Genomic DNA, 26,147 nt, shown 5'->3' with positions numbered 1-26,147 from the left:
ACCTGGCCGTGCTGCTGTTCCAGTTTCAACTGTTCTGCCTTATTATTATTCGACCATGCTGGTCATTTATGAACATTTGAACATCTTGGCCATGTTCTGTTATAATCTCCACCCGGCACAGCCAGAAGAGGACTGGCCACCCCACATAGCCTGGTTCCTCTCTAGGTTTCTTCCTAGGTTTTGGCCTTTCTAGGGAGTTTTTCCTAGCCACCGTGCTTCTACACCTGCATTGCTTGCTGTTTGGGGTTTTAGGCTGGGTTTCTGTACAGCACTTTGAGATATCAGCTGATGTACGAAGGGCTATATAAATAAATTTGATTCGATTTGATTTGATTTTAGCTAGATGATCACATGACCCATCAAGTTAGCCAGGTGTGTCTGACGGTGATTACGGCTATCTATTGTATAATAATGACAAAATATTTGTATCTGGAATTTGTCTTTCATCATCAGTAGAACATGCCTGACCGTCCTCCACCATTCATACAAGGAGAATGGTCTAATGCCTCCCATCAAAAAGAGAGATGGCCCAAGCAAGCACAGGTTACACCTGAAGCATGAGGACTTGCAGCGAGGGGTGAACTTCATCAACAACTACGCAGAGGATAATGCAATATTATTACCAGGACACAAACACTTTGGTGGAAAGTTGCTGCCATCCCATGTGACAAAAGCAGCAGTGTGGGATCTCTACAAGGAATCGATGACAACACTTGGTATGTAAAGCATAAACAACACGTTTTGATTATTTAATTGACCTACAACATGATTGGCACTACTTTTATTGATCTTACATTATTGTAAGTTTTATCATGTTATCATTTTAAAACTTCTTGGCGCACCCATCCCGTTAGCGGGATCATTTTTGTCTACATCCGCTGAATTGCAGAGCGCCAAATACAAATTAAATTACTAAAAATATTTAATAATCATGAAATCACAAGTGCAATATAGCAAAACACAGCTGAGCTTCTTGTTAATCCACCTGGTGTGTCAGATTTCAAAAAAGCTTTACAGCAAAAGCTATTCAAGTGTTTATGTTAGGACATCTCTCTCAGCAGACAAAACATTACAAACAGCTAGCAGCAAAGTAGATTGGTCACGAAAGTCAGAAAAGCAATTAAAATGAATCGCTTACCTCCGATGATCTTCGGATGTTTGCACTCACGAGACTCCCAGGTACACAATAAATGTTCCTTTTGTTCCATAAAGATTATTTTTATATCCACATTTGGTTGGCACGTTTTGTTCAGAAATCCACAGGCTAGAGCGGTCACGACAGGGCAGACGAAAATTCCAAATAGTATCCGTAAAGTTCATAGAAACATGTCAAACATTTTTTATAATCAATCAGGTTGTTTTTACAATAAATAATCGATAATATTTCAACCGCACCGTAGCTTTTTCAATAGGAGAGAGAGAGAAAATGTCTGCTCCAAGCTGTTGCGCATGCAAAACTCTGCTGGCACCCAGCTATCCACTGACTCGATGTGATCTTTTTTGCTCATTTTTCAGAATAAAAGTCTGAAACTATGTCTAAAGACTGTTCACACCATGTGGAAGGCATAGGGAAAGGAATTTAAATGGAGGGAAGGCATGCAATGGAACAGGGAGATTAGTTTCTCTTAGGCACTTTTTTGTTGGATTTTCCTCAGGTTTTCACCTGCAATATCAGTTCTCTTATACTCAAAGACAATATCTTGACAGTTTTGGAAACTTTGGATAGTGTTTTCTATCCATATTCTAGATTCTGGGCCTGAGAAATAGGCAGTTTCGTTTGGGTACGTTTTTCATCCAAACATCAAAATACTGCCCCCTACACTCAACAGGTTTTAACTTCCAATTTCCAAGATGATGTTTCTGTATGCAGTGCTGCTGCTCTGCACATTTGTAGGTAAATGAAAGTTACCTGATAATGATTTATAAAAACAATTATATGATATATCTTAATGTTATATCTTAATGTTCTTTTCTTGTTTGCAGGTGCACTATCCTTCTGACCCTATGCAGCCAGGTCGCATCTACCTTTTAACTCCTTGCAAGTGTGGCTTGTTTGGTGTCTGCTGTGAAGGAATACCACAACAAGTCAACTACTTGATTGATGAAGGCATGTCATCCAGCAAAGGCAGCAGTGCAGTCATCAACTACATGCACCATTTCTTCACCAACTAAGGAGTTTGGGAATCACTTGTGGCCCTGAATTGTGATAACTGCAGTGGCCAAAACAAGAACAAGTTTGTGCTCTGGTATTGTGCCTGGCAGACCACGCACAAGCTCCACCACAGTCTGGACCTTCACTTCCTGATCACAGGCCACACCAAGTTTGGCCCCGGCTGGTGCTTTGGCCTCATCAAGCAGCGCTTCAGAAAGGCCAGAGGGAACACTTTGTCTGAGATTGCTGATGTTGTGAAGGACAGCACTGTGACAGGGGTCAACATTCCAAAGCTGGTTGGACTGGAGGATGGTACGGTGCTGGTGGAAAGCTATGGCTTTTAACAACACCTGACTCCGTACTTCAGGAAGCTGCTACAGTTCAAGCAGTACCAGCACTTCAGGTGAATATAATCTTCATTGCATTGTATGAGGTTATTCTTCTTATCTTAAGTCAAACTAAATGCATGCTCTTCAACCGATTGCTGCCCGCTCCTGCCCGCCCATCCAGCATCACTACTCTGGACGGTTCTAACATAGAATATGTGGACAACTACAAATACCTAGGTGTCTGGTTAGACTGTAAACTCTCCTTCCAGACTCATATTAAGCATATCCAATCCAAAATTAAATCTAGAATCTGCTTCCTATTTCGCAACATTCCTATTCCTTCACTCATGCTGCCAAACATACCCTCGTACAACTGACCATCCTACCGATCCTGGACTTCGGAACATAGAATGCCCACCCAAATCACACCCTGACCAAACCAAAATAGAGACATAAAAAGCTCTAAGGTCAGGGCATGACAGATGCAGTTTATCACAGTGCCATCCGTTTTGTCACCAAAGCCCCATATACTACCCACCACTGCAACCTGTATGCTCTCGTTGCCTGGCCCTCGCTTCATACCCGTCGCCAAACCCACTGGCTCCAGGTCATCTACAAGTCTCTGCTAGGTAAAGCCCCGCCTTATCTCAGCTCACTGGTCACCATAGCAGCACCCACCCGTAGCACGCGCTCCAGCAGGTATATCTCACTGGTCACCCCCAAAGCCAATTCTTCCTTTGGCCGCCTTTCCTTCCAGTTCTCTGCTGCCAATGACTGGAATGAACTGCAAAAATCACTGAAGCTGGATACTCATATCTCCCTCACTAGCTTTAAGCACCAGCTTTCAGAGCAGCTCACAGATCACTGCACCTGTAAACAGCCCATCCAACTACCTCATCCCCATACTGTATTTATTTATCTTGCTCCTTTGCACCCCAGTATCTCTACTTGCACAGTCATCTTCTGCACATCTACCGTTCTAGTGTTTAATTGCTATATTGTAATTACTTCGTCACCATATTTATTGCCTTACCTCCATTATTTACCTAATTTGCACACACTGTATATATACTTTTTTTCTACTGTATTATTGACTGTATGTTTGTTTATTCTATGTGTAACTCTGTGTTGTTGTATGTGTCAATCTGCTGTGCTTTATCTTGGCCAGGTTTCAGTTGTAAATGGGAACTTGTTCTCAACTAGCCTACCTGATTAAATAAAGGTGAAATTTAAAAAATATATATATATAAATAAATATATATATAATAATCTAAACATGGGAGGTGAATTGATGTTTTGCAATGTTGTAATGTCTTCATTTTTTGTGTTATTTCCTGTTTTACAGCTTCGATGCTTGGAGCCGGGTGTTGTGGTCGCCAAGGAGCATTCGGACTCAGTCGGGACCAGGTTTCAGCTGCTGCGCAAAGCTGACATCCTTCCTCCCATAGATGTTCTGCCTGTACAAGCACCACCTGGACTGTACACAGCTAGACAAACTTATGTTTTTGAGAAGATCAGGGAGTTTTGTGACGAAGAGGCTGTGGGCAACACATGCCCTGCACCAAAGTCAAGGGCAGGACAGAAACAGTCTCTCCGGATATAGATTCCCTTGTTCATGCATGGTTCAGACGGACCAGTCATCAGCACTATCTGCAGTGCCTCTATTCAAATGACTCTGTCCTAACACACGCCATACGTTGCAGTTACTATTTATTTCTTATCCTACTGTTCAGTCACGTTACTCCTGATTGTATGCATATAACTACCTCATCTATCACTGAAATTGTTATTGATATTGTTCTTGTTCTTGTTCTTGTACATACTGTATATTCTTTTATTTATATTGACGCTATCTATTTCTGATATTTCTTCTATGCAAGTAACCATTTGTACGTTTACACCTTCTGTAGAGACCCATCTACTTGGCAATATGTGGCTGAGGGTTATAGCATTTCTTTCACATGACCCATCAATTTAGACATGTGTGTCTGGATAAGCGTCATCTAATATCTATAAAACATTTTTATCTGAGTCAACATGGGCCAGCATCCCTGTGGAACACTTTCAACACCTTGTAGAGGCCATGCTCATATTTAGGGTGTTCTGAGGGCAAAGGGGGTGCAACTCAATATTAGGATGTTTTGTACGCTCAGTGTACAAAAGGCCTCATTCATTTTTAAATTGATAAAACTTTTGTTTTTCCTGTTCTAGCAGAAGTTCTCAAGGCCCATGAATGAACTCCATGGCTTAAACATGGACAAGCAGGTAATAGAACTCTCTCCCATAAACTACACTATAGTACACAAAAAAAGCCAACTCCCCCAGAATTATAGATTCCACTCTTTTCTCCTGGCTAATGCTATAATTGTATTTATCGTTATTAAAAGTAATGCATGGAGAGTTCTCACTAATCCGGCCGCTTTTAAGAAATCCTATGACAACCTCCGATGAGCCATCAAACAGGGAAAGCATCAATACAGGACTAAGACAGAATCCTACTACGCCGGCTCTAATGCTCATCGGATGTGGCAGGGCTTGCAAACTATCAAACATTTGAAAGAAAAACCCAGCTGTGAGCTGCCCAGTGAAGCAAGCTTACCAGACGACCTAAATGCCTTCTATGCTGACTTCGAAGCATGAAACACTGAACCATGCATGAGAGAACCAGCAGTTCCAGATGACTGTGTGATCTCGCTCTCGGTAGCCAATGTGAAAAGGACCTTTCATTAAGCAGGTTAACATTCACAAGGCTGCGGGGCAAGACTGATTACCAGGACGTGTACTCAGAGCATACGCTGACCAGCTGGCAGGTGACTTCACTGACAATTTCAACCTCTCCCTAACCCAGTCCATAATACCTACAGTTGAAGTCGGAAGTTTACATGCACCTTAGCCAAATAAATTCCTGACATTTTATCATAGAAAATCATTTTAATTAAAAATTTTAAAAATCCCTGTCTTAGATCAGTTAGGATCACCACTTTATTTTAAGAATGTGAAATGTCAGAATAATAGTAGAGAGAATTATTTATTTCAGCTTTTATTTCTTTTGTCACATTCTCAGTGGGTCAGAAGTTTGCCTACACTCAATGAGTATTTGGTCGCATTGCCGTTAAATTGTTTAACTTGGGTCAAACGTTTCGGGTAGCCTTCCACAAGTTTCCCTCAATAAATTGGGTCAATTTTGGCCCATTCCTCCTGACAATTCTGGGGTAACATGAGTCAGGTTTGTAGGCCTCCTTGCTCGCACATGCTTTTTCAGTTCTGCCCACAAATTTTCTATAGGATTGAGGTCAGGGCTTTGTGATGGCCACTCCGATACCTTGACTTTGTTGTCTGTAGCCATGAAAAGCTTTGAAAGGCTGGTCATGGCTCACATCAACACTATCATCCCAGACACCCTGGACCCACTCCAATTCACATCCCGCCCCAACAGATCCACAGGTGACACAATCTCTATTGCATTCCAACTGTCCTCTCCCACCTGGACAAGAGGAACACCTATGTGAGAATACTGTTCATTGACTACGGCTCAGCGTTCAACACCATAGTGCCTTCCTAGCTCATCACTAAGCTCAGGACCCTGGGACTGAACACCTCCCTCTGCAACTGGATCCTCCGGTCTTCCTAACCGGGCTGTCCCCAGTTGGTGAGGGTTGGCAACAACACATTCCCCACACTGACTCTAAACATGGGTGCGCCTCAGGGGTGGGTGTTTAGTCCCCTCCTGTACTCCCTGTTCACTCACAATTGCATGGCCGCGCACAACTCCAACACCATGATTAAGTTTGCTGATGACACGACAGTGTGTGACGATGAGTAGGCCTGACGATGAGACCGCATATAGAGAGGAAGTCAGTGACCTGGCAGTGTGGTGCCCGGATGACAACCTCTTCCTCACCATCAGCAAGAGCACATGAGCTGATTGTGGGCTAAAGGAAATGGAGGGGCCATGCACGCCCCTATCCACATCAAAAGAGCTGTAGTGGAGCGGGTCGAGAGCTTCAAGTTCCTCGGTGTCCACATCACTAACGGATTTACATGGTCCACACACACTAACACAGTTGTGAAGAAGGCACGACAACACCTCTTCGCTCTCAGGACGTTGAAAAGATTTAGCATGGGCCCTCAGATCCTCATAAAGTTCTACATCTGCACCATTGAGAGCATCTTGCCTGGGTACATCACCACTTGGTATGGGAACTGCATGGTATCCGACTGCAAGGCATTACAGAGGGTAGTGCATACGGCCCAGTACATCTCTGGGGCTGAGCTCCCTGCCATCCAGGACCTCTATACCAGGTGGTGTCAGAGGAAGGCCCTAAAAATTGTCAAAGACGCCAGCTACCCAAGTCACAGACTATTCTCTCTGCTACCACATGGCAAGCATTACCGATGCACCAAGTCTGGAGCCAACAGGACCCTGAACAGCTTATACGCCGAAGCCATAAGACTGCTAAATAGCTAACCAAATAGCTACCTGGATTATCTGCATTGACTCTCTTTGCACTAACTCTTTTGACTCATCACATATGCTGATGCTACTGTTATCTATCGTGTTTCCAAGTCACTTTACCACTACCTACAGTATATGTACAGTACATATTTACTTCCAATTACCTTGTACCTCTGCACATAGACTTGGTACTGGTACCCTGTGCATACAGCCAAGTTATCATTACTCTTTGTGTATTTATTCAATGTGTTAATATTTCTCTCTGCATTGTTGGGAAGGGCCTGTAAAGTAAACATTTCACTGTTAGTGTACACCTGTTGTTCATGAAGCATGTGCTAAATAACATTTGATTTAATTTGAACTTGATTTTGATTTCTCTGTCTCTTTTCAAAGCATAAATTCCATCTGAGAATTTCCACATATTTTCATAGAATTTTCTAAACGTTTTATACACGTAATGTCAAAAGACTGGGCTTCTGTACACTCAAAGAATCTTGATTGGGATAATAATGAACTGTTACATAAAGCATAAGGTATCAAAGCTTTACAGGATACATCGTTTTTATGACAGTTTAATGTTCCACAGCACCCAACATTACCAAAAGTTGACCCTGCCAAGCACCGTGTTTTTCTTATGGCTAAAACAAAATAAGTTATTTAGCCTGGCAATTATCATTTAATAATTATCGTATTTTTCTCCAGATAGTCTTTATCCTTACCCACAGGAGAACAGGGGACCCCCCTGGCAGAAAGACAGAAACTAAACTGTAACTGAATGTTTTGTGTATGTTCAAAATGGACACTAAAATCAGTCATTTCTTTCAGACAATGAATACATGCCTACTTTATTATGTGTTTGGGGTGTCAGATACATGTCACTGAGTGTGCAAGCTCTGAGACTTCTTTCCTAGACTGTTTACTAGTGGCCAATGTAAATATCATAGTATATGCCATTCATCAGACACTTTTATACAAATGGATTTACAGAGGTGCATGCAGGGTAGCCTAGTGGTTAGAGCATTGGACTAGTAACCGAAAGGTTGCAAGTTCAAATCCCCGAGCTGACAAGGTACAAAATCTGTCGTTCTGCCCCTGAACAGGCAGTTAACCCACTGTTCCTAGGCCGTCATTGAAAATAAGAATTTGTTCTTAACTGACTTTCCTAGTAAAATAAAAAAAATAAAGGTAAACATGTTGTTATGGGTGGCCTCATCAGGAATTTAACCCACAACCCTGATGTTGCAAGTGGCATGCACCACCAATCTGAGTCACACAGGCCCATGAGTGGCTAAAGAAAAATACTGACCAGTAGCCTCTTCAGGTGTCCAGTATCCAGAGGAGTCACAGACCCGTGGCGAGGTGGCCTCATAGGCATACTGATGGAACACACCATCTGCCTCACAGTCCCTGCAGTTTACACTATCCACTGTAGGAGAACTGTCAATAGAGTTGCTCAAATGTAAGTATCAGAAAATATTTTAAATTGTCATAATCATTCATGAATATCTATACTGCATCCCAAATGGCACCCTATTCCCTTTTATAGTGCACTATAGGCTCCCAATGGGCACTGGTTAAAAGTAGTGAGCTATATAGGGAATTGAAACCATTTGGGATGCATCCTATCTCATTACTGTTGATATGAGGAAAAAAATGTAGCTACACAATTATTCTACCTTTGATGAAGTGGCCCTCTTACAGGTGGAAGCCAATGAATGGTGACCGAATCTGAGCTCTTTCCAATCACCATGGGCTTGAGAGGGATGGGGGTGGGCCTTCTCCCTTTCAGCCAGTTCTCGTAGACTAGATCCATATAACAATGCATCCGAGCCACTTGATTTGGTGTGAAATGGTTGGTGCAGTTATCGTCTCAGGAGAAGAAGTGAAAGTAGAGTAGAGTCAATGTTCCCAGCGGAAATCTTCTAACATTAAACAGCCAAGATCATTTTTATCACTCAAGTTTGATGTGGATGAATGATCAATACTATGCAATCCCTAGTCCAAATGCAATACACTTGGACGTAACCTAATACTGTATATACAGTAGACCTTTGTGGTCTTGCAGTAGGAATACAGCACCACAGCCTCATTCTAGGGATGCGTCCCAAACAGAACCCTATTCCTTTTATAGTGTACTACTTTTGACCAGGGCCCAGGTCAGAAGTAGTGCACTATGAAGGGATAAACTGGGATGCAGTCTAGCTTATGTTGACAGCATTGCAGAGAGGTTACAGTAGACCTACCTGTGTAACTCATGTAGTTGTTGTACGGTGTGTCTTGGTAGAGCGTTATCCCACAGGTGTCGTTCACATAGCCAGGGTCATGGCAGGCCTTTGACTTTGGTGTAGGAGCCGTGTCTGCACATAAGTCTCCTGTCTCCATGGAGGGAGTGGTCTCCTGACAGGGGTCATCACAGGACTCCCGCTCACTGACCCCCTTGAAGACATGATACAGTCCAAAGATATGGCCCATCTCATGGATCATTGTGTTATTGTGTCCGACGGTGCCAAAGTAGGATGGATTGAGCACCATTCCACCTGTGGATAGGATCGGATGATATCGGTGTCATGTTACCACTCTAACAGAACTCAACAGGTGGTGAGATAGCTGAAATAGTCTGCCTTTGTTGCTTCCCAAATAGCTAGGTGGTATTTCTTAGAGCCCGTAAATAACTTCTATCCCAGACGATGGATCTAGCTCCATGATCACAGTGGGACATCAATTTTTTGGGGCGAAGATGAATCAGACACAATCTCTATTTATGTCTATTTCATTCACTGTGTACATTTTTTCTGTGTGTTTCTTGACTAGCTAGTCAAGCTTGCCACCTCAAGCAAACAGTCGAACACATTTTGTCTGACAAGCTTCTGAATAATAACATGTTAACATTTGGTTTTATAACCAACTAATGTCATAAAAACCTTAAACGATGTGACATTTATAACCACTTAGACATGAAGCAACCCGTCAGCAGTTTTATCTCAGCATGTAAGAAACTAGCATAGTGCTATCCCCAGAAATAATTTGCATAATTTCTTATGATGTAATTTATGGAATATGGAAGCAGTGGTTATTGCCCATTATTAACTTTAAGAGCTGGAATAGAATAAAAATGCTATTTGTTTTCTAATTAGAAACACTTCAATTTGTGAGGACATCCGCTGGGCCCGTTGAGACAACTTCACTTTAATAGCACATTTATAGCCTGTAAATAGTGGCAGATGTATTTCAGGGTTCTGCTTCAACATTCACTTCGGTGGAGAATATTTTCTGGTACAATCGAAGTTAATTGGTAGAGGATCCTCTTGTCAGATGAAGATTTCCTGACCGTAAGTCCTGATGGGACTCATTAAAAAGGTTCTCATGGTTTGTCCTCAGACATAAATCATCAGGTCTGGGCAAACATAGAGTGGGCTTGAAATGATTGACAGCCTGATAAAGATGAGCAAAAGTGACTTCAGAAAAAATCAATAATTCAAATACTGAGCTATATGCAAAACAAATTGGAAAATGATTTTATTCTATACTAATACAATTGCTCAGAGAATGAGATGTTGTTCAATAAGTAATACTTTTTTTCTCAAAATGATTGACACCCCTGTTTTCAATGCCTTTCAAAACCTCACCTTGGATTTGAAACTTTGATCTCATCAGGCTATTGGTCCTGGGGCCAAGGTCAACGGCATCATGACCTTTACCCAGTACCAGGACATTTAAACCAAAAACCTGGTTGCCTCTGCCAGGAGGCTGAAACTTGGCCGTAAGTGGATCTTCCAGCAAGATAATAACCCACATCAAAATACACAAATATATGGTTAATTGGTCAAAAAAAATAAAAATACATCTACATTTTGCAATGGCCATCTCAGTCTCTGGACTTGATACCCATTGAAAACATGTGCTTTGAATTGAAGAGGGCAGTCCATAAGTGCTGACAAAGGATATCAAGGATCTGGAAGGATTCGGTATGGAGGAATAGTCTAAGATCCCTCCCACTGTGTTCTCCAACTCATAAAACATTTTAGAACAAGGCTCAGTGCCCTTATTCTCACAAGGTATTGAGGCATTGAAGGGAATTAATTTTATGATTTTGAACCCTACCTTTTTGAGAGAGAAAAAGTATTACTTGTTAAACAAAACCTCTTTCTCTGAGCAATTGTACAAGTATGAAAGTATACAATTTCCCCAATTTTTTGAGTATACAATATAGCTCAGTATTTTAATAATTTATTTTATACAGTCATTTTTGCTCATCTTTATCAAGGGTGTCAATCATTTCGGGCCCCACTATATATATTACTGTGTCATCTGATATACAAGCTTGACAGTTTGTTACAAAATAAGACTGTGAAAAGTAACTACACAACTGACACTACAAAGTCTCTCTTCTCTCTTACAGTCGTGGCACCACTCCGTCTTTCCTCGTATCATTCATGGGTTTGAGTGAAATATCCTCAATTCTGGGAGCTGTGGGGTTCAAAGAGGGGAGGGAAACCTGCAAGACGACGGTCCATCAGGGACACATCAGAGAAAGCCCAGCCCAAAACACTGACTGGCTTGTTGATGCAGTTCAACCCTGAGGACGAAGAAAAGGACATCTGTGCTGGAATGCTCCGCACGCCATCCCCAGGGCCCATAATGAATGTGCCAGGAGGTAAGACACAACCCAGAGGGAACACAACAACAAACCTGATTGAACAGAGAATAATACTTTAAAGGGGTTTCACTCCCCGGCCAAGCACTCTTTGTGAGTGATTTAAAGCTCTTCAGTAGATGGAAGAGAATACACAGACGAGAATAGAAGACGAAAGGATCATTTACAAGAAGCAACTTGACTGTAACATAGTACAGTCTTTTTTTCATTTGGTAGAGCAATTTCTTTAGTAATACACAGCCAAAATAATACCAGCCAAACCAATTAGAAAAAGACCTTCCCACTTCAGGTAAAGTTTAGATTTATGAAAGAGCTGGATGTGAGGAGAAAACTCTTAGCTTTAACGAGTGCTTAAACAGTCAAATGGGCTGGCAGCGATGTATAAATGGCAAAAGGGCATTACCCTGGCATTTCTGGTTTTTGTTTGGTTGTTGTCGGGATTGTCTTTACAGTGGAAAGCCCTAATGATTAGGAGGCAATCTGCCGGGAAATCTATGCACGCTACAAGTGTTTTCTTTTATACCCAGGATTAAGGCTCATTAATCTTGCTACGGCTAATACTGAGAACAAAGAGTGGAGGGCAAGAGATGAGGATAGTGAGGGGGAGAGTGAAGAAGGAAGAGAGTGAATGAGTGGGAGGGAGGGAGTGTGAGAATGAGAGTGGGAGAGAGAGAATCATAACCAGATTTTGAAGACAAGGGCAATGCCTACCTGCACCTCTTCTGCTTTTTACTTTGGTGTAACTTTTACTGAACACAATCCAGTGGGAGTCAATGTAATCCAGTTTGGCACGTTTTAGCATGCATATCATTTTGAAGGGATTGTGTAGCTCAATGACCTTTGTGTTTGATTCAGGTAAAGACAGAAGGAAGGGGTGTAGCAGTAGCTTACCCTGATGGTTGAGGGCCTCCTTTGCCCATGGCCAGGTTGCAGCCCCTGCTAACTCTTCACGGGCTGAGTTGTTGGCAAAGAAAACATTGAGGGTGTCTGTGCTGCTCAGGTGCAACACCTCTTTCAGTTCCTTTACACTCATATAGGCTCTGCAACAGGGAGAAGAAGTATATGTCATTAGCATTTTTTTCCCCTTGCATTCCCTGCTTTTAATCTGGGTCAATTTGACAGTTTGTTTTCACAATCCTTACTCTAGAATATGTCACGTCATTTTGATCTTCTGCTGTTATAGCTGGAAAGCCTTTGCACCTATCACTGGCCCATTCGTTTGAAATGCCCTTTCCAAACCTGCCAAATAGTCTAGCCCATTAATTGAACCACCTACTGTTTCTTGGATGTGTCCCACCCAAGAACTGACCAAGTGTAGCCTGCCTTACATTCAAGTTTCATTAAACAAGCAAAAGCTGTGCCAATCTGCTCCAATGTATCATTATGTCAAATGAGCTTCATAATGCATATTCATAACATTTGAAATACAGATGTATTGTTTTTAATAAATCATTGATTATTTATGTTGAATTCTACATGTTGAAGCACTGTTTTGGTTGATATAATCCATTCAGTATAGCTTTGGACAACATTGAGTCTGTTGAGAAGTCTAATATTCATAAACAAACTTCTTACAACACTGGCACTCCCAAACAATACATCTGGAAAGGGGGTATTACATTGCCTACTTCTTTAAAAAAAAGTGTTATACCGCACAAATTTTATAGAATTATGTTCAAAATCGTCTGTGTTTCTTGGATGATCTGAACTGGGACTGTAGAACCGTACTCAAAGTTCATGTATCTTTTTTCCATTATGTTCATGCTTAATTTGAACCCTGATTCTTTCATTGTTGGAGAAAAAGTGATTTTTGAGAACCACCCAGTTTGCCTTGCAAACAGATTCAAACCACCAATTCTGGATCCCCTCAGCAGCAGGGGAATATCCCAGCATTAATGGCTAAAATGTCCTCCTCGTTTTTCCTTTCACTTTCTTGTGTTGCCAAATTCTTCATGTACCTGGCCATTCCTCATGGCTGGCTCTCTGTCTGCTTGAACAACACATTTGTGTAGTGACAGCAATTGGCTAGGGATTGAGTTCTATTGCCGAGCTGCAGATAACCTGGACCATAACTCAAACAGAAAAATACCAAAAATCCCAGAGCCAAAGATAAAATTGTACACTCCACAGATGCCATCAAAATGTCATCCCTGCATTAATTATTCTAAAACTCTGGATTGCAGTCAACAGATTGCACTTTTCCAACCAGCTCAGGTCAAGAGCCTTTTAAAGACCTGCGCTGCAGATATTCCAGAGAGCCCTGTTTTATGAAGCATTTGCATCTCGGGTGGATTCGCAATTCATACAGTTTTAGTGAAGGGTAAGAGGTAGGAAAAACTTTGGCAAGTAATAAAGAGAGATTACATCATTGCAAGCTATAAATCAGAAGTCAGTTCTACGCTCATGCCTTCCACACACTTAATTTTATATCTGTCTAGGGAAATGGCTTTTTAGCTGCTGTTGTTGCTCTTTAAAGTACAAATACCATCCCTCCCTCACTGTGCAAAACAACACACTGACTGACTGCACTACAAATGTATTATTAGTGCCCAGGTAATCTCAGCAACAATATTTCTTCAAATGAAAATATAAACCAACAATCAGTTTGGGAAAGGAGCCCCAATTTAACATATACAGTTGAGGTCGGAAGTTTACATACACTGTGCCAAATACATTTAAACTCAGTTTTTCACAATTCCTGCAAGTAAAAATTCCCTGTCTTAAATCAGTTAGGATCACCACTTTATTTTAAGAATGTGAAATGTCAGAATAATAGTAGAGAGAATCATTTATTTCAGCTTTTATTTATTTCATCAACTTCCCAGTGGGTCAGAAGTTGACATACACTCAATTAGTTTTTGGTATTGCCTTTAAATTGTTCAACTTGGGTCAAACGTTTTGGGTAGCCTTCCACAAGCTTCCCTCAATAAGGTTATGAATATTGGCCCATTCCTCCTGATAGAGCTGGTGTAACTGAGTCAGGTTTGTAGGCCTCCTTGCTCACACATGCTTTTTCAGTTCTGCCCACACATTTTCTGTAGGATTTAGGTCAGGGCTTTGTGATGGCCACTCCAATACCTTGACTTTGTTGTCCTTAAGTCATTTTGCCACAACTTTGGAAGTATGCTTGGGGTCATTGTCCATTTGGAAGACCCATTTGCGACCAAGCTTTAACTTCCTGACGGATGTCTTGAGATGTTCCTTCAATATATCCACATCATTTTTATTCCTCATGATGCCATCTATTTTGTGAAGTGCACCAGTCCCTCCTGCAGTAAAGCTCCCCCACAACATGATGGTGCCACCCCCGTGCTTCACGGTTGGGATGGTGTTCTTCGGCTTGCAAGCCTCCCCCTTTATCCTCCAAACATAACAATGGTCATTACGGCCAAACAGTTCTATTTTTGTTTCATCAGACCAGAGGACATTTCTCCAAAAAGTACGATCTTTGTCCCCATGTGCGGTTGCAAACCGTAGTCTGGCTTTTTTATGACGGTTTAGGAGCAGCGGCTTCTTCCTTGCTGAGCGGCCTTTCAGGTTATGTTGATATAGGACTCGTTTTACTGTGGGTATATATTTACTTTTGTACCTGTTTCCTCCAGCATCTTCACAAGGTCCTTTGCTGTTGTTCTGGGATTGATTTGCACTTTTTGCAAAGTACGTTCATCTCTAGGAGACAGAACGCGTCTCCTTCCTGAGGCTGCGTTGTCCCATGGTGTTTATACTTGCGTAGTATTGTTTGTACAGATGAACGTGGTACCTTCGGGCGTTTGGAAATTGCTCCCAAGGATGAACCAGACTTGTGGAGGTCTACAATTATTTTCTGAGGTCTTGGCTGATTTCTTTTCATTTTCCCATGATGTCAAGCAAAGAGGCACTGAGTTTGAAGGTAGGCCTTGAAATACATCCACAGGGACACCTCCAATTGACTCAAGTGATGTCAATTAACATATCATAAGTTTCTAAAGCCATGACATCATTTTCTCGTATTTTCCAAGCTGTTTAAAGGCACAGTCTATTTAGTGCATGTAAACTTCTGACCCACTGGAATTGTGAATGATAAGTGAAATAATCTGTCTGTAAACAATTGTTGGAAAAATTACTTGTGTCATGCACAAAGTAGATGTCCTAACCAACTTGCCAAAACTATAGTTTGTTAACAAGAAATTTGTAGAGTGGTTGAAAAATGAGTTTTAATGAGTCCAACCTAAGTGTATGTAAACTTCCAACTTCAACTGTAAATAATTTACAGGAAATTGTAGCTCATTTTAAGCAGTCTATGATACTTTGCAATGCATAGGAAGCTCGGAAAATGCACAGTATATCAAGCTATATAATCAGTGGAGGCTATTCAGGGGTGGACGGCTCATAATAATGTCTGGAACGGAGTAAATGGAATGGCATCAAACACATGGAAACCATGTGTTTCATTTATTTGATACCATTCTACTTATTCCACTCCAGCTATTACCACAATCCCGTCCTCCCCATTTAAGGTGCAACCAACCTCCTGAGATATACAGTACCAGTCAAAAGTTTGGACACACCTACTCATTCAAGGGTTTTTCTTTATTTACTCTATTTTCTACATTGTAGAATAATAGTGAAGACATCAAAACTATGAAATAACACATATGGAATCATGTAGTAACCAGAAAAGTGTTTAAAAAATCAAAATATATTTGACATTTGAGATTCTTCAAAGTAGCCACCCTTTGCCTTGATGACAGATTTGCACCCGCTTGGCATTCTCTCATCCAGCTTCATGAGGTAGTCACCGGGAATGCATTTCAATTAACAGGTGTGCCTTGTTAAAAGTTATTTTGTAGAATTTCTTTCCTTCTTAATGCCTTTGAGCCAATCAGTTGTGTTGTGACAAGGTAGGGTTGGTATACAGAAGATAGCCCTATTTGGTAAAAGACCAAGTCCATATTTTGGTAAGAACAGTTCAAAAAGCTAAGCGAAATGACAGTCCATCATTATTTTAAAACATGGTCAGTCAATCCGGAAAATGTTAAGAACTTTGAACGTTTCTTCAAATGCAGTCGCAAAAACCATCAAGCGCTGTGAGGTAACTGGCTCTCGTGAGGACCGCCACAAAAAAGGAAGATCCAGAGTTTCCTCTGCTGCAGAGGATAAGTTCATTAGAGTTACCAGCCTCAGAAATTGCAGCCCAAATAAATGCTTCACAGAGTTAACAGACACATCTCAACATCAACTGTTCAGAGGAGACTGTGTGAATCAGGCTTTCATGGTCGAATTGAGGCAAAGAAACCACTACTAAAGGACACCAATAATAAGAAGATACTTTTTGGGGTCAAGAGACTCAAGCGATGGACATTAGACCGGTGGAAATCTGTCCTTTGATCTGATGAGTCCAAATTTTAGATTTAATCTTTGTGAGACGCAGCGTAGGTGAACGGATGATCTCTGCATGTGTGGTTCCCACCGTGAAGCTTGGAGGAGGAAGTGTGATGGTGTGAGGGTGCTTTGCTGGTGACACTGTCAGTGATTTATTTAGATTTCAAGGCACACTTAACCAGCATGGCTACCACAGCATTCTGCAGCAATATGCCATCTCATCTGTTTTGCGCTTAGTGGGACTATCATTTGTTTTTCAACAGGACAGTGACCCAACACACCTCCAGGCTGTGTAAGGGCTATTTGACCAAGAAGAGAGTGATGGAGTGCTGCATCATATGACCTGTCCTCCACAGTCACACGACCTCAACCCAATTGATATGGTTTGGGATGAGTTGGACCGGAGAGTAAAGGAAAAGCAGCTAACAAGTGCTCAGCATATGTGGGAACTCCTTCAAACGGTTGGAAAGGCATTCCAGGTGAAGCTGGTGGAGAGAATGCCAATAGTGTGCAAAGCTGTCATCAAGGCAAAGGGTGGCTACTTAGAAGAATCTAAAATATTAAATATATTTTGATTTGTTGAACACTTTTTTGGTTACTACACAATGACTCCATATGTGTAGTAACCAACTACATGATTCCATATGTTTTATTTCATAGTTTTGATGTTTTCACTATTATTCTACAATGTAGAAAATAGTAAAAACAAAGAAAAATCCTTGAATGAGTGCAAACTTTATATGTATATGGATGGTCTATTGATCTCTCACATCTGTGAAATGGATCAGACAACAGACGCACATTTAGTATTTCTACCTACATGCTGTGCACTATTAAGCAAAAAATATATTATGGCAATACAGCATGTATTTAGTTTGAAACGCAAATAAGCCTGCCTGTCAAAATGAATAGAACGGAGCGGAGGAGACTTCTGCTTTCATTGTTTAGCCATAATAACTGTATACTTTGGCTTCTCGTCCCATTCCCAGTTTCACTTGCTTTCAGAAACTGTTCCAGAGTTTAAACTTGTGTGCCTTGAAGACAGACACTTAAGGCCTCTTTAGTAAATCAAGATATCGCTAATTAGGCGTTACGCTCCCAAGGTCTCTGTAGAACCTCAATATCATTACCGTCATTATCGTTAAAAACTCACAACATGCACAAAGTCCCATAAATACAGGGACAGGCAGCAAAGTACTTTTTTGGTTGCGGTAGCTAAGGAAAGGTAAGGATGACAGAGACAAAACCATTTTTTGTCTTTGTCAGAACTAGTAAAGAACATCATTATAAACAGATTAAGTTAATTTGATATGAGATAGAACATTGCTCTGGACCCCAAAATGTATAAAGGTATTGTTTGTGACTCATTACTACTGTATGTCTAAACGATCGGGACAACTGCCCAACGCAGCAACTATTCATAATTACAGATATAAGAGCACAGGTATAAGAGCACCTAATGTAAAGTTTTACAGGAAAAACTCATAGACCAGTGATTTCCAGGAGCAGGGTTTGAGGATTCCTGCCCCTCCAAAATTGAAAGAAATATCTCACCTGTCTGGGGACTCTGGGTCGAAGCAGGTCTTCAGGACATCCGTGCCTTCTGGATCACAACAGTCTCCATCATCGAAGTCGTAGTGGATGCTGTTGCACTCTGTGTTGCAGACCCCGTCCCTCCTCTTCCAGTTGTAGCAGGGCCCCAGGCGCAGACAGTCCCCACCATCATGGCCCGTCAGTGGGTGGTCACACTCCGCATCACAGTGCCTGTTACCAATCTTACTGATCCGGCAGTTGCTTAGGATGAAGCGCTGGCGTAGAGATGTGTTCTGGATGGTATGTGTGCTCAGCTCCAAGCTGATGTTGTGGGAACGGAAGGCTTCGACAAGTGCCTGGTGCTGCTGCTGGATCTGGGCATGGGAGACGGTGGGACGACTTCCGTCGTCGTTACAGATGTTGACAATGCGGTAGCGGATCCTCTTCTCTGTGCGCAGCTGCCAGTGGTTATTGTAGCCGAGGATGATGTCTGTGTTGTCACAGGCTGTTAATCCACAGGGAGGGGGCACAAAGGGGGACACATGTTCCAGCTCAGGGATAGGGATAATGACTATGGACGGGTGGTAGCCATCCTTATGAGGACTCCAATGTTGCTCTACCTCAGAGAAGTCAGCCCAGAGAGCAAGGTTTGGTTCCCTCTTATCAATATGAGAGCGCCCTTTCAGGAGGTCCTCGTGAGTGCGAGGAAGCACCCATAATACAATACCCCCGATGTACCCTCGGAAGTTGTGCCCAAGGTCTGACTGGTCCCCACCGAGAAGAAGTGTTCGACAGGTCTCCATGAATGGGCTGTAGAGGTTACCAGACTGCAAACGGCTCTCTGCAACCTTGGCACCATCTATGTAGAGGGTCATATTGTGACCATTGTAGCTGGCCATCAGGTGAGTCCAGGAGTTAGGGTGGTAGCGCTGATGCCCATAGATAGTCGTTGCTTTGGGAGCACGGTCGGTACGAAGTGTAAAAAAGAATCTGGCATCTTTTCTCCCCCTGGGTTCTACTGTCCGAATACCTACTGACCATCCTTTCTCACTTAGGGAGTAGGAGCAGTTGTCAAAAACCCCTACACAAAAGGAAGACAAATATTATTTTGTAAAAAGGCATAAACATTGAGCATCCTCTTCCAATGTAATTAAAGCCAAATTACCCAGAGAGTTGAGGGGTTGAAGGTATTTCCCTAAACGAAGGCACTGATTCACAGCTGTTTTTCAGAAAGAGAGACTCACATCTGGCTTCCAGATGCTCTATGCCGGGACAGCTAAAGGTCAGGGAACCCCTTCACCCTCCTTCCATACACACTGTACACACAGAAATGTGGAAATTTTTGGGATATTGAAAAGAAAGCTGGGAAATTATATGAAAATATTCCTCAGGAGGGTTGGCCAATATCATGGTTAAGCATTTAATTCACTCAAAGTAGTGGTTAGAACACAGCATCTCTGCCAAGTAAAAGTCTTGATACTGTATTATTATCTGGCAACAATAGAGAGGCAGATTTATAAGAGTAGAGGATAAAACTAGTCTGTAATTTATCTGTTCAAATTTTAATTTTGCCAATCAAACCCAGTTCAGGAATTAATTATTTTAATAGAAAAGAAAATGTGAAAATATTTTGTGGAAAAACTAATTTGTGAAATGTCACATAAGGGTCACTAAAGATTGAGGCCAAAGCTTGTAGGTCATGATTCCATATGAATATAAGAGACATGTGACGAGGATATACAAATAAAATAAAAAGGGAAACTGAAAGGAGGTGGAAACATGAGCACTTCCCAAATGAGGAGTGTAGCTTCACTCTTAGCAAAAAAGGTGCTATCTAGCAGAACCCTTTGAAAACCCTGTTTTGGTTCCAGGGAGAACCATCCTGATTCCAGGTAGAACCCTTTTGGATTCAATGTAGAACCCTTTCCACAGAGGGTTTTTATATTGAACCCCAAGGGGTTCTGTCTGGAACCAAAAATGGTTCTACCTGGAATTTAAAAAAAGGTTATCCTATGGGGACAGCCGAAGAACCCATTTGGAACCATTTTATCTAAGAGTGCTTCTACAGTCCTACTAAACACAACTATTAAGTGTGGCTATTTTCAGAATTGCAATTGCATAGATAGATGGGTTGGTAAGGGGGGTTCTATTCTCAATGATTCTTGGGCAGGGATTCAATCTGATCACACTTGTCGGCTATGCACTTTTTAAAGGCACTGTTCCCGCGTTCACGGAGACCGCATTCACGGTAAACGCTGCATATGCCGGTTCAACAGGAAAATGACCTTTAAATGGCACATAGCTGACAAAGTGCGATCGGATTGAATCCTAGCCTTAATTGAGCAATTGTACCCAGCTGCTTCCTCCAGTCCTGGTTAAAAGACAAGGATGAAAACCTGCAGGCATTGTGGCTCTTGTGGACTTGTGGCTGCCTAACCCCCTTCAGTAGCATGTTAGTTTAACATATGAGAAGTCCCTGGTTCAATCATTGATCCTGGCTATTTCCCACATCAATAAATATATTACATCCCAATCCAAATAATACTGTGATTCTTTTCTTGATTTTCTACATTCATGCAGTGAAATAATGAATAATTAATTGCCTATATCATATTGCCTTCAACCCTTTGCCTTATTCTGCTGTTGAAATAGAGTGGGTATATCGCCTGCAGGATACGAGGAGATTACACTATCAATAACAATGTTATTTAAATTGAACCTCCACATAAACCTTGCAATTCAGTTTACTCCTCCTGTTTGAAGTTTTAAACTAGACTAGACATCTTTGATTTATCCCACCTCACAGACAGCAGAGGAAACGACAAGACTTCAAAAGGAATTTAGTTTTGATATTAATCAAATGATTGGGATAAAATGTATTAATTGAACTTTTCAACGCATGTGACAATGGATCTACTTGCTGGGTAGCCTATGACTAAGCATTAACCCTCTCAAAACATGACGTCAAAACAACAAGCCTGCAGGTGGCGGCCACTAACGTTGTTTCAACATCATTTGTCAATGTATTGTGACATGGAATCTACAGTATGTGGAAAATACATTGGATTTGCAAAAAGTCATCAACTGTTGTTTTGAGTTCAACCACAGAATTATGTCATCGTGTCATACAAACCTCATATAAAATATGTCGAATTTGTACCTTTGAAACAACGTCAGAACATCAAAGTTATATCCGTTATCAGAAAAAAACTATAGGCTGGGCAGCACTTCCTATTGGAGAGTTAATTTATCTACATTTTTTTTATCTACGTTTTTACCAAACCCAGCCCTACTTAGATGTGATATTTGTCACTGACTACTATCAATGTGCTATCGTGAGAATGATTATTGAGAGATCTCATAATAGCTAAATAGATCCATTGTTGCTATCGAAGTTATTCCAAATGGTAGGTTTAACTGAGCGAATGAAATGTAACTATACTCTATAAGTCATATATAATAATAATATTTAGGCCTATATAACATTTGCAAAGTTATCAACAGCTATTGTTTTAGTTCAACCGAGGGTTCAACTAAAAATAGACAATACATATAGGCCTAGAGTTTTTTTTACGTTTTGGTTGATGTCAAATGTAATCTTCAAGTTAATAATGAATAGGTTAGATTCAAGTCTCCATTTCAACCAAAATTCTAAGTTAAATAATAGGACTAAATCAAATCAAACTTTACTTAACGTACCTTTAAAGTTTGATTTGATTTGATTTAGTCCTATTTTCTAACTTAGATTTTTGGTTGAGATAGAGATGCGATTCCAAAATATCAATTATTCATTTGTAGACTGGAATTAAAGTCAGACTAAGTCAGTGGCACAAAATATACATCTCCTTAAAATGTGAATATTTGGTTGTGTTGACAACCAAACACAATTCACATTCACTTTTTCAACACGGTAAATATCCTATTAACTTGATTCACATCCCCAACTAAACCAAAAATAAGAGTTAAAGAGTAGGATTATGACAGTGGCTCTGATTAAACTATCCAAGCATTAGATAAATCTCCTTTAAATCTTGATATTTGGTTCCATTGTCAACCTAACATTTCGATAAGACGTATGTAATACAGTAAGTAAATAGCCTATAGTTAAGGCTATCTTACAAACAAATTTGATTTAACCTTAAAATTAGTAACTCATCCATGGCCACATGTTGAGGTAACTGTAACTAGAAAATTATTATTATGTAATTATAGAAAGTGTGCATGTTCAAGATAGCATGCAAAGGTTGCAGGTCTGTGGAGATCTACCACTGGTTGGTGGAGCCTTAATTGGGGAGGACGGGCTCGTGGTAGTGGCTGGAGCGGAATAGGTGGAAAGGTTTCAAATACGTCAAACACATAGTTTCCATTCCACATTTCTACGTTCAAATTACGTGGTGTGCCCAGCGGAATTTCACCCCTTAATAACCCATTTGCACCACATAACGGCTGATTTCCCAATTCCTCTCATCTTCCCAACCATGTCATGTAACCATTAAATTAATATATTAATATATTAATGATGAATTAAACAAACCCAGACATGTTACGTCTGCAATGCAAGATAAATTGTGTCTGCTGTGTATTCTGAGAGAGAGAGAGAGAGAGAGAGAGAGAGAGAGAGAGAGAGAGAGAGAGAGAGAGAGAGAGAGAGAGAGATATGTTGTGGAGTATCACTCACCTGCTATGATGGCTGGGTTAGTCTGCCCACCCTCTGGTTTGACCCACAGTTCAACACTGAACTTGGCCCGAGGAAGCTGAATACCAGCTGCTGGATTGACCCTCAGTTGTTCCTTCTGTCCATTAAAGTACAAAGCAGACATCCACTTAGGGTGGACATCTGGGATCTGGGCACCCCACAACATTCTGGCGGGGCCGGGGTTAGGTGGTCCCTCCTGATCCCCAGGGTAGTCCTCACTCTCAGCAGAATAGTCACTGTGCTGTCGAAACGTAGGGAATATTCCCCGGGAGTTTACTATGCTTTCAGGGAAAGCTGCCCGACTGTCTTCACCATTGGAGACTGCCGGGCTACGGCGGACCCTTCTGTGGAAGGTGGGCGTGTCAGTCGGAACTCTTTGCTGCTTCTTGAGCGGCAACTGCTTGTCTGGGCCCTCAGAGCGCACACCATCAACCTCTGGTTTGTCACTGTCACTGTTTGAATCCACTGTCACCTCAGGCTGACTGGGAGGCTTTCTACTGGAGTCGAGGTGGGGAGAACTGACCATCCCCATACTCTTAACATGTCCCTCCTCCTTGTCTTTGGGTAGCACTGCCTCCGAGTTTCCCCGATTAACCTTCTTCTCACCATTGCCCCAATGAGAGGCACTATGCAGTCCTGGGTTAGAATTAGCATCATAATTGCACCCACCTGAACAAGAGGACTTCTCAAGAGGACCTATATGATGAAAACCTCTTTGCCTTGTGGTGTATCTCCTTGGGTGAGCCACTGGAGGGAGATGTAGAACTGATGCTGAGTATGTTACTTGTCTCGGCTGTCTTGTGGACCTGCACTGTTCACTTGCTAAGTGAGCCACTTCACTGTCAGCTCTCTGAGCCAATGTGCGTTTGAACTTTTGGATATGATCTGATTGAGCAGAGTTTAGCAACCATGTGTTGATCATTATGAGGACAACAGCCAGTAGTCTGAGACACAACATTTTGGAGTTTAGATTTGGAATTGATGTTTTGGAATGTTTTCAGTTTATTGCTTCTAAGTTATACAAGTTGAATACACTAGCAACAAGATCCGATTTGATTAAAACACAAATTCCCCAATAAATGATAACTGGGTAAGTATTATAGTATTATAATAAATCCAAGGATTAAAACGTTTTAAGTAGGTAGCCTATGTTTTGCATAAGCAATTGCCTATTTTGGTTTGGGCTGGTCTATTCAATGCCCTTTATGAAACATTTACTTAAACTAACACTTTAATTCACATGTGTTTTACAAGGCAGGTTTGTCGCACCTATTTTCCTCCGATGCCAATTTTACTTCTGGACTTCAAAACGCAGCTAAATAGAGTACACTCAAAGGGGGAACTGTAGCAGTATGTTACGTTGACAGTGCAAAATCTTCAGGCTATTGAATATTGAGGTTCAATTTATATTTGGTTTATAAAAGCTTCTGGCTATTTTACCGGTCAAAGGAAAACGTCAGCTTGACTCACATCTAGCCTCACCTGCGCGCATCACATCAACTCGCCTTTGAAACCTGCTACACTGTAAACGGGTCATGCCTATTAAGGAAAGTGACAGTCAGAGCAGCCTGCCATGATACCGCCTGATTGAACACAAATGATGAAACTGTTGTTATTAGGCTACTTTGCAGCATTAATTTAGAATTTGGAATTCATTTTTTAAGTCTACTATGTCGGCGTGTTTGTCCAACTAATTCAGTGGGAATTATATTGTCACTGATGGGGTTTATCTTTATCTTCTTTCAGTATAGGCCCATTCAAGTAATGCTTTCAATGTTTTCATCCATACCTGGTAAAATAAAGGTTATTTCAGGTCTTGCCACCAATCTCCCCCTTATGCGCTGTTTTCGATAGTGCCCGTTGTTGTTAACCTAACATTCACCCAGTGAGTAGGATGCAGGGGTGGCCAAAAATAATGAACAAGCTGGCTGATGCTTTTAAGACAATATTTATAATTCAAGGGCTATACTATAAAGGTAAGCTTTATTGAAAGATTAACCTCAGGTGAAATTAAATTAAATGCAGTCATTAGGCGACACAATGGCAGAAATATAAGTAAGCTAACCATAAACTATTGTCTATTGTTCTTTTACTTGCTATTTCCTTTCTCTGCATTTAGTTGCATAGTAACAATGCAAGGTATGAGACAAGAGATGAGAGCAAGTAAATGGGAATCAGACTAAATGCTGTTCCTGGTAATACTCTCCAAAGAAAAATAGTTCGTTAAATCACCTTCAAGCGCGCGTAAAGTCCTCTTGTATCCCCCATTTGAAATTGTTAATATATTTTCTGCGCTGATGAACCGCCAGTCTCGCCCTCTTCCACAGCCTATTCACAAGATCAAAACAACGCGCTGAAACGTTTTATCTGTTACTTTCAGACTGACATCACTAACCCTGCCCCTACACACATACAGTAAGTGAGGAAAGTAAACCTCTCTATTCAGGCAGTCACTCTACACACAGTTGACGTCGAGTTGTATGCACTGGCCGTCCTCCTTAACGGTATTCTTTGAGGCACTTTTATGAATAGGCTAGTGCACAACAGCCACTGAACAGTGATTCTGTCTGAGTCTCACACCATCTGAACACCACTCTCTCACACACGGCACATCTGTTTGACACATGAGAAAAGTAGTTTACAGACACAAAGGATAAACCTATGTATTTAATTAATTTGAATAAAAACGAGCATGCCTACATAGCCTAAATTGTTATGTATGCAGGTAAAGTTGGTTTTATAAAAACTAGGGGTGCTCATGCTTGGAATCACTAGTGCTATATAATGTGATGCACCTGCAAACTGAGCAAACCAGAGTTGGGGGTCTTGAGGATGCTTGAAAACCTCTACAGCAGAAACCTGAGCTTTTTTGTACTTATTCTTTTTTTTTTACAGCATTAATACACAAGTTGAACAAAAACTATTTCACTCTGATCTAGTGATTTTTTTTGGCAAGTCAACTCTAA

At 41.2% G+C, this 26,147-nt stretch overlaps 1 protein-coding gene across 1 annotated transcript in view; it reads right to left on the bottom strand.

Moving 5' to 3' along the window:
• Positions 1 to 25,603, bottom strand: part of LOC115103100 (pappalysin-2) — a 68,411-nt gene extending 42,808 nt beyond the window's left edge. Inside the window, exons 1-6 of the mRNA XM_029623729.2 lie at positions 23,164 to 25,603; positions 18,507 to 19,566; positions 12,483 to 12,631; positions 9,181 to 9,474; positions 8,614 to 8,806; positions 8,244 to 8,374 (exon numbers count right to left, since the gene is read on the bottom strand). Coding sequence (XP_029479589.2) covers positions 8,244 to 8,374; positions 8,614 to 8,806; positions 9,181 to 9,474; positions 12,483 to 12,631; positions 18,507 to 19,566; positions 23,164 to 24,139 — 2,803 coding nt within the window. The 5' untranslated portion in view covers positions 24,140 to 25,603. The remainder of the gene's footprint in view (positions 1 to 8,243; positions 8,375 to 8,613; positions 8,807 to 9,180; positions 9,475 to 12,482; positions 12,632 to 18,506; positions 19,567 to 23,163) is intronic.
• Between the last annotated feature and the right edge of the window lie 544 nt (positions 25,604 to 26,147).

This window comes from Oncorhynchus nerka, linkage group LG20, assembly GCF_034236695.1.
Source record: "Oncorhynchus nerka isolate Pitt River linkage group LG20, Oner_Uvic_2.0, whole genome shotgun sequence".
In the NCBI taxonomy this organism is placed as follows: Eukaryota; Metazoa; Chordata; class Actinopteri; order Salmoniformes; family Salmonidae; genus Oncorhynchus; species Oncorhynchus nerka.
The sequence above is the reverse complement of the archived record's forward strand: the minus strand, read 5'-3'. Positions and strand labels throughout refer to the sequence as shown.